The sequence below is a fragment of the Lactuca serriola genome, chromosome 1 (genome assembly GCF_051521515.1).
Source record: "Lactuca serriola cultivar US96UC23 chromosome 1, Lser_US96UC23_V15, whole genome shotgun sequence".
Classification (NCBI taxonomy): domain Eukaryota; kingdom Viridiplantae; phylum Streptophyta; class Magnoliopsida; order Asterales; family Asteraceae; genus Lactuca; species Lactuca serriola.
The window spans coordinates 95,459,510-95,474,689 of NC_136408.1; the positions used below are offsets into that span (position 1 = coordinate 95,459,510).

Sequence of the window (15,180 nt, forward strand, 5' to 3'; positions counted from 1 at the left end):
TGCCAAACAGCCCCTAAAACTGATTTCGTTAAAATAAATTAAAGGAGGGACTGATTTGTCCCATTAACACCAAAGAGGGTTGATTTGGTAATATTGTACAACAATAGGACTGATTTGATTAGATATTCGCAAATGGGCTGATTTTAAATTAAAACTACCATTGGAGGGGCTAGATGTGTTTAATGGTTCAAACTTTGGAAAATTAGGGCTTTAGTGTCCCGTCTTCTTTTTTGAGGGATGAAGGAACGAACGAAAGCGGGTGATTGCAGTCGAGAAGAGGCGCATGAAGGCAGCGCGCTGCTTCTGATCCCTTGTTCGTCGCAGGCCACGAAGAGGGCCGAGGAAGCCTCCGGTGATTGCAAACTCTTCGCAAGCGGAACGAGTGCCTCTGAGGGTAGGCAAGACCGAAGAAGGAGATGAGAAGAGACAGCAGGGCTGTGCTCCTTCTCGTCCGGCTGTGAGGTGCAAAGGAAGGAGAAGGTCCGAAGGGAATCCGGGAGGGGATAGGCAGCAGCAGCCATTTGGGCTACTGAGAGGGAAAGAAAACGCGAGGGGAGAAGAGGGGTTCGGTGGAACAAGGCAAGCAGCAACATCGGCGCAGGTGGTGTGTTTGGCAGCGGGGCTCGACGGGAAGAAGAGCAGATGCGAGCGTAGGGGCTGTTTGCGATCGTCAGTAACAGGTGAGTGGATGGGGGCTGTCCCGACAGCTCCCTTTTTGCTTTCAGCTTTCTTTTGTTGACAGAAATCAATGAGGGGTAAAAGGGATTTTTGCTGTGAAATTGATCGGAAGGAAGGGATTGAGAGAGGATTGTTGCCCTCTTGGTTGTTCTTGGCAGAAATCGAAGGAGAAGAAGAAAATCAGCAAAATTTTGTGGTGTTTGTTCTTGGTTGAAACATCGAAGAGCGTAGGCAGAAAAAGAAACTAGAGGTGTTTGGGTGTTGATTTTTTTATTTTTATCCTTGTACACGTCTGAGTGTTGCCTTGGTTGAAGAAAGAGTGCAAGAATCCATTTCTTTTAGTGTATAATTGATGTACCTCACGTGAGATTTAGAAGCAATAATGGAAATGATTTTGATCAGACTTTTGGTGTTAAATTTTCATTAGTAGGTACTTTGAGATTATATATATATATATATATATATATATATATATATATATATATATATATATATATATATATAAAAAGATTTTTACAAACTATTTCTTAATAATTATAATCAATTTTCATTTTTCATGAGTTTGTTATATAATTTGTGTAATTCATATATATAAATTTAACCTCATAGGTTACGAAATGTAAAATTATTAATCTGTTAAACCTTGGTCTTTTAAATTCAAAATTGATAGATATATAATATATTTATGAAAATTATTCAGCTACTTGTAATTGATCATCACACATGTCTCATATATATATATATATATATATATATATATATATATATATATATATATATATATATATATATATATATATATATATATATATATATATATATATATATATAGTTAGATTATTTTGTTTTTACTAACTACTGTGTGCCAGAATGTACAGATCTGGACCATCGGATGGAATATAATCAAAGGTCATGATCTGAGGGTCTATGATAGTAGAATATGATAACATGTATCATATAATCACACAAATTTCAACATAAGGGCATTTTAGTCAATTAACCTATATTAAAAAAGGAAATTTTTGGATTTTTAGGGATGATTAATTTCTTTATTTTTTTAAAAATCTGAATATTTTAAATTAATTCAAATTTAAAAATCCGATTTTATTCTGTGAGAATGATAGAATATCAACCATAAACTAATAAATATATTTTTCGATTTTATTCTGTCAGAATGACAGAATGTCAACCATAAACTAGTAAATACATTTTAAAAGACTACACAAAATCGATTCTTGAACTAATAATATATCAAAAAATTACATTGTATGATTGTGATTCATTGAATAATAACAAACTTCTGAAAGAATAACAAGTATAATTCTTAAAAAATAAAAACATTCTTAAAAAATGAGTGTGATCATTCTTTAATTCATTCTTCAACCCTTTCCCATCAGGTCTTCAAGCCATTCTTGAAGCCATTTCTACCAGAAATTCATTGCCAAGTAATTTGTAGTGATACACTTGTAAAACCTGCACATTAAACATACAAATAATTAACTACAATTTTATCAGAATACAAACACATAATATTCTTACAAAATAAACTATTCTGCAAGAATATTCTTTAAGAATTTGTATTATCAAGAATACACCCAACAAACAAAATAAGGAACTAGCATCAACCTATTCTGACAGAATAAGGAACTAACATTCTTTGGGTTCCCTGTGTTTCTTCTCGATATGCTCAATGTATTTAACTGCAAATTCTGACAGAATAAGGAACTAGCATCAACCTATTGTTATGAAAATGGCATCCAACCCAATCTAAATTGAGTTATATAGTTCTGAAAAGAATAAGGAACAAAGTGAAGTAAAAACATTAAAGATTTTTAACTATTTTTTCATTGAGACATTTTATTGAACACATGGAGGCCATGACAGAATGTTGTTTCAAGAAATTACCAGTGATCAGATTAAGCATATCATGTAGGCTAGCACCAAGTTCCTTTGGCATGGCTTCTAACAAGGGTATCAATGGACGAAACTGTGACCCATTGAAACATGTAGCTGCAAAGGAGACAGACACTGTTAACCGCATATGCTAATGGTGGAAAAAAGAAAATTTTGATCAGTTGAAACACACACACACACACACACACCTGAGTTGGCCAAAACTAAGAGAATATCAACTATGCATTTTATCAAACACGTGGTGTGCTTCTTCAGTTTCTTCAAAAAAAAATAGTGATAGTCTTACCAATTCAGTTTCTTGAATTCAAGAAACAACCCCAAACAACCATGAGTTATATCCCATCCATTATCATAAATTTTTTCATGGATTCAAATCAAAATAAGATGAAGAAGAAGATCGTCTGTTGGCCATGGATGCAACACCGCCACCACCTTTATCCTCAACTGCTTCCTCATCCTAACATCCTCATCGGAGTACAAATACATAGCGACTATGTAACAAAAACAGAAACAAAAACAAAATTGTTTATGCAACTTGATTAGATTGTGATTTGAAGAATAAAGGACAACTGAAATCAACGATTGAATCAATTAATTGGACCTTTCGACCAACACGACCACTTCTCCACAACAGTGTTTTGGAGGTTTTGCAATCAATGCAGAATTTCTCTTCACAACTTACCGATTCCTGAGAAATCAAAACAGAAAGAGAAATAAAACAATAAAGAACTTATCTTCGAGCTTTGAAAATATCAATTAACGATTGACGATCGAGTGTGTGTATATACCATTTCTGTTGTGTTGATTGTTGTTTGGTTTCTGGAAATCAGAATCCAAAATCAGATACCTGAACTTGAAATCAGAATCAGAGAGCTTGAAGGACGACTGAGAATTGAAGATGGAAGGGGAAAGAACCCTAACTGAGGACAAGGGTATGTGGATTACCGGACCAGAGAAATATTGTTTCCTTGAATATAATACACGATGCAAGAGAGACTAGGTCAAAAATATTGATTTTATTTCCGTAATTGCAGGATTTCTATTGAATGATTCCTTAATTAAAAAGTACAAATGTCCAGAATACCCTTAAATGATTTATTTAATTGTTTATTATTTCTTGAATTCTCATTGGTGCATTTAGGCACACAATATTTGCTAAAAACATTTGAACCTAACTCTCTCTCTCTCTCTCTCTCTCTATATATATATATATATATATATATATATATATATATATATATATATATAGGTTATTTTGTTTTTATTAAGTATTGTGTAACTGTGAAATTGATTTTGAGCCAATCATTTGAGGTAATTTAAGAAAGAGTTTTACATTTATTAACTAATGAAAAATAATCAATTTAATTACACAAATTTCAGCATAAATGTATTTTAGACAATGAATTGTATTTAAAAAAAGAAATTTTCGGAAATTTAGGGATAGTTAATTCTCCTATTTTTAAATATCTGATTTTTAAGAGTAATATAACATTGATTCTAAGGTATTTTTTTATAATAACCGAATTTATTCTGTCAGGGTGACATTTGGTTAGAATGTTATATTCTACTAGAATATCAGATCATATCATTTTTGAACGAAATAACAACATTTTTTGATTGAATGAACTTTATAAGATTAACAAAGTTTTTGATACAAGTTAAATTTTTGTCATCACATTCTTAAAAAATAAAAATCTTAATATATTATTCTATTATAATAAAACACTCACTAATAACAAAACAAACACAATTTATAGATTATTTTATCTGAATATTCTACTAGAATATACTATAACATATTGTTTTATCATTATATTTTAAATTATTCTGGCAGTGCTTTCTTTTGTAAAGATCATTGACCATTATTCATCTTCATCCCACATGTCATCATCCAACCTTCAAGCACTTGATCATCATGTTCTTTTCACGCATTCTTTGATATTAACTTCCTTAAAATCGAGCATTCTATGAGAACAATTGTCGTAAAATCGAATATGTAAGGGTAACATCATCATCATATCATAACATACTATATTGTAAAAAAAAATATTTTTCCTTTCACCATATTGATTTGAAACTCCCATGCATTTTTCCTTTCACCACATTCATTTGAAACTCCCATGACTTTTCTATTTCTTTCTAATAATAATTATAGGTTGGTTAATAAGGTTAAATAAATATCAAACCTAAAGTGTAATCATATATAAACTAAATATCAATATTAAAATAATATTTTTACTTCCACTTATAAAGTTATGTTTTTTTTTAAATTTAACATATTGTACTTAATTTATTAGTTTTAATGTAGTATTGGATGCACAATTATCATTTTAAAGATACAATTTTGGAACAATTTGTATAAAATACTTATTAATTTAAATATAACATTACGGGTCAACTTAAATTTAAATTTTAGTTTAACTTATACAACCTAAAAAAATATTTTGTAAATAGTTAAAAGTGATAAATTATACTGATAAACGCAAAAACTAAATTGTAATCTCAATTTAACTAAAATATGTCCTAAAAATATTTTTACAATCGTTAAAATTTTCAAATAAGTAACCTAAAATAACTTACAATAACAATAGTTAAAAATAGCTCTATATAAATGAGTATATTGTTACCTTTAAAATAAAAAAACAATGTTTGATGTTTTAAAAAATTATAACAAAAGAAATTAAAACATTAAGTAAATAAATTATAAGAAATTAATTAACAATAATAACAACTATAAATAATATTAAACCATATATTATATTTAATTTTATTCATGTGTAACTCGCGGGTAGAAGTTATTCAAACATTTGTATAATTTATGAGTTGATGCAAAAAAAGGTAAATTATTAATTTCAATATAATATTAGAGAATGAACTTAAATCAAAATTTCAGTTAAACTTGAAAAAAACCAACAGACTTTTTTATAAATAGTTAAAGAATATAAATTATAGTGTTAAACTAAAATTGTAATCCTAAACTAACAAAAAAAACCATGAAACTATTTTTTATAATCATTAACAATTTTCAAATGAATAGCTTAAAAATAACTTACAATAAGAATAGTTAAAAGTAATATTATATAAAAAAAACTATAATATTTTCTTTAAAAGCGAAAACAATGTTTTTTATTTTAAATAACTACAATCATAGAAACTAACAGTATTCCTCAAATAAATTTTAAAAACATTAAATTTATTAAACCAAATTAAAATAATTAAAAGTTCCAAAATACGTTATTTTAAATAACTTACAATAACAATAGTTAAAAGTAAAATTATATTGTTGTCTTTACAAAACAAAAACAATATTTTATGTTTTAAATAATTACAATGATAGAAATTAAAATCTTAAGCAAATAAACTTTTTAAAATTAATTAATCACAACAACAACTATAAATATCATTAAATCATATATTATATTTAATTTTATTCATAAGTAACCCGAAGTCAGACATCATTAAGACACTTAAGATTATACAATTTTAAAAGATATCTACATTATCATATAATTCAAAACAAACAATGTTTATACCAACTTATTATAAGATTTATTATATAAAAGCAAATAACAATGTCATTGATATATTTAAAAAACATATATCTATAAAAAAAATTCAAATATATAGTTGTATTCTGCGCAACGCGCGGGTATTCGTCTAGTTCTATATATTCACCATGAGCATTCCAAGTCTTTGTCTTGTATGAACACTATTTGATCCTTGTTGGAGGCATTCTAAAATAATAACATGTATTATGCGTTAACATTACCCGTTAAGCAAGTATACATGTTGTTAACAAACATTCTCAAAGCCATTCTTACAAAATGCATTTATATAAATAAATTCTGACAGAATACAAGCATTACTTATTTAATAGAAACAATATAATGGAGAATGATAACATATTCTACCAGAATATTTTTTAATTTTCCTATCTTACAATGTTTTTAACTTTTCCTATCTTGACAAATAATAAGATTGAAATCGAATTCTAATAGAATAATAAGCATTTTGAGAGTTTTGACAGAATACATACAACATAACCATATTCTCTTTCAGACATTTCCACAAACACCTTTTGTGCAACATATATAAATAATAGAGAATCAAAAGCTCAACGTATAAAAAAACAAATATCATCATTGTTCTTCATTGAGCAATAATCTGCTGCGACTTTAAGAAATTTTATGCAGATCAAGAGAAAAAAAGGGTCTGGAAATGCTAACCATGATCTCGATTGGATGCAATGATATATTTGACTCCATTGTTTACATTAGCAATTGAGCACATCCTAATTACATTTTCAACAGGGGTAAACCTAAATAAAATAATGTTGATCAAAATCAGATCATAAGAATCGGGAGGGAGATAGCTTTTCACATAAATTATCAAAGAAAATGAAACTTAAATAAGAGGATTACATACACAATAGAGAAAAGGTGAAAATTACAGAGCATTTATGTGGCCATCGGCTAAATGGTGGAACATATAAGATTTTGATCGAGTCTGAACCTGAAACATGGATTCGTCGGATTAGGTAGATTACAGTACAGAATGGAGATATGCAACCAAGATATGTCTCACATACAATCAGATTTAAGCAGCAAAAAAACTTGAATAAATCAATTGACGTAAAAGCCAAACGGAAGAACCCTAATTCAGTGTGTATATAGAGTTTCATCGATGTTAGTAAGATATATTCCACAAAGGTATTACCGGATAGAAAGAAGAATTGTTTTGGGGTTTGCTTCGGACTGAGAACATCGGCCGCAAGAACCGAATTGCCAGTGAATGAAGATTGGGATCGTCGACAATAAGGCGATGATGGCAGGTCGTTCTTCCTCCTTTTATTTTGGTGATTTTAAAATCAGATCCCTTATTTATCTCAATTACCGTAATTTTAGAGTCTTGATTTACTAATTTACCATTAATAATTTATTTAATGATTAAATTATTGCTAAATTCTCATTGGTCCATACTTGTATACAATACTTGTAGGAAACATTTGAACCTCTCTCTCTCTCTCTCTCTATATATATATATATATATATATATATATATATATATATATATATATACACACACACACACACACACACACACACACACACACACACACATATATATATATATATATATATATATATATATATATATATAATGTATATTTATGAAAATTTAACCAGCCACATGTAATTGATCATGACACATGTCTCATACCTATATATATATATATATATATATATATATATATATATATATATATATATATATATAGTTCACGTATTAAGGAATGTTGGGCTATTTCCATCGTTAAAATCCCAATCAACCGGTTTGGATTCATACATTTTTCGCCGAATGCATTACCAATAACAGAAATCGTGTCACAATCAATAGTTTAAGGTTTTGCGATTAATTGATTCAAAATGTCTGATTTTTTGACTTTTATAAATATTTTTACTAAAAATATTTACAGTATGAAATAAAAATAATAGACTATGACCTGAGTCCACAAAACCTTCTCGGAATTTTCATCTAAGGTGTGCAAGTCCTCAACAGATAGAAATGGTTTTAGCAGTTTAAAAAAAATCAGTATTACATTGTTTGGATTCTTAAAACGGTCGTATCTTTTGCATACGAACTCTGTTTTGAACGTTCTTTATATTTTCGGAAACAGGGAAATATATACTACGAGACTAGAATGTTTGCTTTGCTCACAAATGCTTAATATGAAATTTTAGTTTTTCAGATGTATTAACTAGGGTTACAGTTTGAACTATTTGATTCGTTTTCTAGTTTACATATACTTCCATCCGGTATCTTATAATAGTTGTAGTGAACTCATTTAATATACAGAAGATGCATTAAAACTCAGTGAGTCAAATTAGAAAGAGATTATTGTGAATTGACCATTCACGGTTTTTGACATAAATTCTAGGATGTCACATATAAGGAGAAGCATATTAATCACCCAAAACTACACTACACAACGCAAAATTGAGAGAGGGGAGAGAGCTCTCAAGCTCAAGAATTTTAGAGAATTTTAGAGAAAAAAGAGAAGAAAAACTAGCTGGTTTTTCGTTCATTCACTTCTTTATATACTAAGACATGTATAGTAAGGGAACATACCTTTCAACAAGTCAAATCATGGAATCTAATGACAAGTATTGGTGAAATAGGAAAGACAAAAAGCAACAAAAGCCATGCTTATGTATACCTACAACCATGACTCAAAAGTCAAGGCTTAGAGTACCTTTTACTTCTTTTAATTAACTCGTATATGCACCTTTTATTTATGTAAACTAATGTTATATAAAATGGACTTGTAAATTTCCAAAAAGATGTACACAACTTATAAACTCATAAATTATGATTTACTAGTTGTTTTCTCTCTAGAAAATGTTATTTATACTAATAATAATTCCCCAATTAAATACAAGTGTTTGTAATATTTATTAGATTCAAATTTAATAAATAATCAATAAGTATTAACATGTTATAAGGTGTGAACCTATAGGATCATACATCATTAGCAACATCGAACTTCTTCAAGAACACATACACGATAGACTCTTGAAGCACTCACGATACGTTCGTCAGCAATCTCCACAACCAAAGAATGATGTAACCCCTCTAGAGCAACATCGACCTTCTTTTTGAATGCAAGAGATACAAATGAGCGACTGGCCTCCGAATCGAACAATACAAGAGCAGGTATATCATTAACAAGGAACATCCTTAACCACATCATAGCAAGACATAAGCATAAATACGAAAGCAGTAATAAGAAAAGTAGTAAACATACTGGTAACAACATTTGGTGCGGCTCTAGCCTCCTCAACTGTCGACTGGAATGCTCATCTTTTCATCATAGGGGCCTCTACCTTGCTGTTGAGTATTTAGTGTTGCATCTTTTGGGCCTTTTACTTAGTCTTTTGTGTATCCGGGTTGGGCCTGTCCACCCGTGATTAATGATTAAAGTTTTACTATTTAAGGTGCATGCATGCATCGTGTATTTGTTAATCGTGTCATCGTAAACCCTAAATACCTCTACAATAACAGTTCTTCATCGAGCTCTTCTGAGGCTGTGATTTATAATTATTCGACACATTCTTGTTCATAGTCTGTGTTTGATTGCTTTTACTTCTTTGAATCTAATCGATCTTTAGAGTTTTCAACTCATCAATCGGTATCAGAGCAGGAGACTGTGTAATCTATACGCATCTCTTCTGTTGAAAAAGCCTTTTAGGGTTTTTGATATTATTGGATCTGGTTTATCCATCATTATTGTCATCGATGCTGATCTTTGATCTTTATATTACCCAAAAACCATTTAATTTACACATCTGATTCATACACATTTTATCGATCTCTAAACATGTCAGACGATTCTCACGTTAACTCAATGAATCTTTCAAGCAACATTGGATCTACAACCAAAATTCCTATTCTTTTTCCCAATGATTATGAAGTGTGGGAGTTGCATTTTGAAGACTACATCCTTGGGCTTGAAGACAATGGCTATTTGATATGGGAAGCCATTACTGTCTAGACGTTTACTCATACAGGAACAAGAAGAGAAATAAAAACTCAAGCCGACTTTAACAAGCTTCTTCTTGATGTTAAAGACGTATCACAAGATGAGAAGGATAGGCTAATAAGCAAAGTGAAAGCAAATGAGAATTATCAGGTTTGCTTTGCCACCGGACACCTTTCTTTTGGTTAGTCCATATGACACAGCAAAAGCCATCTAGGATAGGCTTAAGGAAGTACTCAACTGATGCTAATCTTGAGCATTCTACTCAGACTCTACTGCTTTTAGAGTTTGGTTCATTTGTACAAAAGCCTGAAGAGAGTCTGGCTCAAACTTTCAATCGCTATAATCATCTTTTCAGTAGGATGATGAAGCACAAGAATGCACGTGAACTAATCAAGCAAAAAGTCACGTTCATGAACGAGCTGAGATCTGAATGGAAGACTGTTGTTTCTACCATAAAAGCGCATGAGCAGCTCCAGAACTACACGTTGGCGAAGCTAGTTGGAATACTGATGTCACATGAAGATGAAGTGATGAAAGAAGGCAAGATAGTTTCTAGGATGGGATCACTGGCCCTTGTTGCGAAGGGTAAAAAGGTTGTAGATGATGATGGTTCAGAGTCTGATACCTCCGATTGTGAACTTTCTAAGGAGGAATTTGATTTGATGGTATCAAATCCAAAGAGATTCGCGAAGAAGAACTTCAGAAGGAACAAGAACCGAAACTGGCAGGGCAGTTATAGCTCTTAAAAGGTAAAGGATGAGAGTGCGAATAACTCTCAGAAAGAAGAAGCGAAGAAGGATAAAAAGCTTATGAAGGATTCTGGCTATGATTGTAATTACTGTCATGGTAAAACCCATCTGGCAAAGGAATGCATGCTAAGAGGATTGAACGAGAAGAAGGAGGGAGAGGATGATGAAGCTTATTATCTCCGAAAGTTGGAGGAGATTAGAAATAAAAAGAATGCTGATAACATCATCTTTGCTTTCATTGTGCAGGAAAACAAAGCTGAAGGTGAGTTTGGCAGAGTCAAAGTCTGGTCGACTGACTCTGAGGATGAAGAGGTTCGCAGACCTACTCTTGGAAGGAGCTTTGTAGCGAAGGATGAAGTTTAGCAGTTCAATGGAAGGTGTTTGATGGTTACCAATGAAGTGTCAGAGATGAGTAGCTATGCAAATGATGGTGGATGTGGCGCTGATAGCTGTTTCACTGCGAAACCAGTTCTTGAGCAGATAAGTGAGTGCGAGCAGGTGATCAACAAGGTAAACTCTATTCTTGAATCTCTAAATATTCTTGTGACTAGATATGAAACTGAATTGAACGAATTAAAATACAAATTTTCAAGTTTCAGTGATAGTCTAAAACAAACTCATCTAAAAAATTCGAACTTAATCGATCAACTCAGCAAGGTTTCGTCAAAAAGTGAAGAAAGACGCATATGGATTGAAATGTTGGAGTCTGATTGGAAAGAAAATTCACAAGATGATTTTCCCTTTCTCGAACTGAAAGAGGACGAAATCGACAATGACTGCTACAAGTGCAAATCCATCGTCTCATCAGAAGAAACCACATATGCATACAGAGTAGGAATGGACAAATCGAATCATTCATAAAGTCCAAAGATCACAAAAACATGCTTAAAAAACTTTTGGATGAAAAAGACAAAGAGAAAATTAAATATGAAACTGTGCAGAAGTTTGACTCATTAAGCACCATGTTAAATTCAGAAAATAAACTTGATGTTGAAAACGTTTCTGAATTCGACGATGAAAGTGATATGAGTGAAATCTCTGTGGAGGATGAGGTTTATTGCTCTTAGTTTGTTAAAAACGAACGTGTGCCTGTGAAAGTCCTAATTTCTGAGAATTCAGTTGAATATGCATGTGTTTTTGGAAACAAATCTAAAGTTTTAAAAGCTAAAGCAACTGTTTTCCCAAAAGTTCAAACTGTTTCTAACCAATTTTTTACAACTAAAGGACTGAACAAAAATCAAACAGTTGAATTAACTCCATGGTCGAAGATGATAACAAAGATGGTCGAGATGAGCTCATCTGGTCTGCTCCAATTGACAATGCAGACGAAACCAAAGTTCTATCTGAAATGACCTCATGGAAAACGAAGAGACGATACGTTGCAGAACCCGTAAACAAAATCACTTCAAGCTACGAAAAGGGAAGTCAAGTGGAAGTAAGAACGTTCCAAGTGACATATCGTTAGTTCGGACCGAAGCCCCTATCAGAAAGCCAAAACCTAGGGCTAGCATTCACAAATCCTATGAGCAGTTCACAGCTAATAAACGCCAAAGGAATTCTAGATACAACATAAATATCAAGGAAAGAAAGCAATTATGGCAATCTATGAATCCCAACTTTGTTCATAAGAAAAACCCAATCCAAATGCGAAAGTCTCTTCACCTGCGAAACCTAAGAATTTTCAACAAAATCAATCTCCACAGGTCTCGAATCAAAAAGTTTTTCAAAAACCATCCGGTCCAAATCATGTGAAACATGTGCAGAAAACCAAGTCTTACTTCTCTCCTAACATAAATGTTTCGCATTCAGCCAAGACATCGCAAGATGTTAAAGGCAAAGGAAAGATAGTTTCAGAGCCTAAAGTTCCTCTCAAAAGATCCGAAGCTAATGCTAAAATAGTTGAGAAAAAGGTTGTTAAACAGAAAATCCAAAATAAACAAAAGAAACTATCCTCCAAGGATAAGAACTCAAAAGATAATAGGATAACTATTTTTCAAATCACAAAGAAAGATAAAAACAACCTTAATAAAACGAACTTATATGGTTGATCCTGATATTTCTTTTCCTATGAAAAACTCATGAGGGCCCAAACGAATTTGGGTTCCTAAATATGCTTAACTTTCGCAGGTAATACGTGACGAGCAGTTTGACTCTGAATGGTATATTGATAGTGGCTGCTCGTGTCACATGACAGGTAGGAAGGAAGAAATGCGAGAGTTTAGAGCACTAAAGGATGGAGGCAGTGTGAAATATGGCAACAATTCACTTGGTGATATCAAAGGTTATAAGATGATAACTAATGGAGAGTTTTCAATTCGCAAGGTCGCGTATGTGGAAGGACTACAACACAACCTCATTAGTGTTTCATAGTTGGTTGTGGGAACATGACTAAAAATTTCATTTATCAACGAAGGATCAAAGATAATCGAAAATAAGTCCAAGACTGTACTTCTGAAATCAAAATGCAAAGGAATAATGTATCCGCTGAATCTGAATCCCATCAAAGGGAAGCCTGCAATCTGCTTACTTGTGAAAGCTTCTACCGATGACAGTTGGCTATGGCATAGGAGAAACTCGCATCTCAATTTTAAAGATATCAACAAGCTTGTTCTTGGTGATCATGTGCAAGGGCTACCAATCCAGAAGTTTGACAAAGAACATCTATGTGCAGCCTGCGAAATAGGGAAACAGAGTAGGAAGAGTTATCCAACAATTGTGAGCATGAAAGTCATTGAGCCACTTGAACTTTTTCATATAGACCTTTGTGGTCCTTCTACAATTGAAAGCATTAGTGGTAATAGATATATTCTTGTAATTGTAGATGATTTTTCCAGATTCACTTGGGTGAACTTTCTTAAACAGAAATCAGGAGCCACTCCCAAGCTCAAAGACTTCATAAAGCAGATAGAACTGCACTTGAGAAAGTTGGTTTGTAACGTTCGCAGTGACAACGATCTAGAATTCAAAAACCAAGCGTTTGAAGAATTCTTGACTGCGAAAGGAGTATCTCACAAATTTGCAGCTTCTTATACTCCTTAACAAAACGGAGTCGTTGAAAGATGAAATAGCTCATTATGTAAAGTTGCGAGAACCATGCTGTCATTCGCAAATCTGCCACTTTACTTCTGGACGGATGCGATAGGAACTGCTTGCTTTACCCAACACCAATCTATCCTCAATAAACAATTCCCTGTCACCCCATACGGAATTATAAATAATCAAAAACCTAATGTCAAGTTTTTCCATGTTTTTGGTTCCAAGTGTTTTATCTTCAACTCAAAGGAACAAATTCGATGTGAAGGCTGATGAATGTATCTTCCTGGGGTATTCTTTAACTTCCAAAGCATATAGGTTTCTCAACAAAAGATCCAAAAGGATTGAAGAAACCTACTATGTTACATTCGACAATAATTATGTAAAGAAGTTTCAGAAGAATGACAATCCAACACATGAGATCTTTCCTAAACTGAATCCTGCTACCATCCCACTCTCCGATCTTTACAAGGAGTTCCTGAACTTATTCGATGAGCCAGAAAAGGAAATCTCCTCAGAATCCAAAGCAACAGACAACAAGGAAGACGAATTGAAGAAAATCATTGACGACGCTGCGAAAGAAATGGAACAGGAACACACCACTACGAAAGATCCTAAAGTTCCACTTCAACCTACAGATGCGAATGCTACATCGCAGGGGGAGGGTTCTACTTCAACCTCCTCATCTGATATACCTATACAGGGGGAGAACAAAACCCCTAAAGTCAGCTTAGATCCACCTTTCCAGGGGGAGAATCTGAATCCAGAAGATGATAGTCTTACATCATTCGAGGGGGAGAATGGAAATGCGAATGATGATTCGGATGTACCGTCAGTGTTTGAAAAAGTGAATGCCGAATTGGATCCAACATATGATCCAAATTACGCTCCATTGGCTAAATGGACCGAAGATCATTCTAAAAACTCAAGTCATAGGAGATTTGTCTTTAGGTGTTCTTACGAGAGCTCAACAAAAGGCGAAGCAAACTGCACTATTCTCTAAAGTGGAATTTTGTATGCTCAATTCATTTTTCTCCAAAATTGAACCTAAAAACGTTCAAATTGTTCTTGATCATTCTGATTGGGTGCAAGACATGCAGGAGGAGGTCAATGAATTCGAATGAAACAAGGTATGTATATTTATTCCCTCTCCAAAGGATGCATCTTTTGTTGGTCTTAAATGGGTTTCGCAACAAGAAGGATAAGGAAGGGAATATGATAAGAAATAAGGAACGACTCGTAGCAAAGGGATATTGTTAGGAAGAA

General features: G+C 32.5%; 1 protein-coding gene across 1 annotated transcript; it reads left to right on the top strand.

The window, feature by feature from the left end:
* The first annotated feature begins 14,110 nt into the window (after positions 1-14,110).
* On the top strand, positions 14,111-14,917 carry LOC145059118 (uncharacterized). Its single transcript, XM_079006979.1, has one exon. The coding sequence runs from the start codon at positions 14,111-14,113 to the stop codon at positions 14,915-14,917; it is 807 nt and encodes a 268-aa protein (XP_078863105.1).
* Positions 14,918-15,180: the final 263 nt, after the last annotated feature.

Excerpts from the sequence above, each read along its gene's own strand:
- LOC145059118 (XM_079006979.1), top strand. The coding sequence starts at position 14,111 with ATGTCAAGTTTTTCCATGTTTTTGGTTCCAAGTGTTTTATCTTCAACT.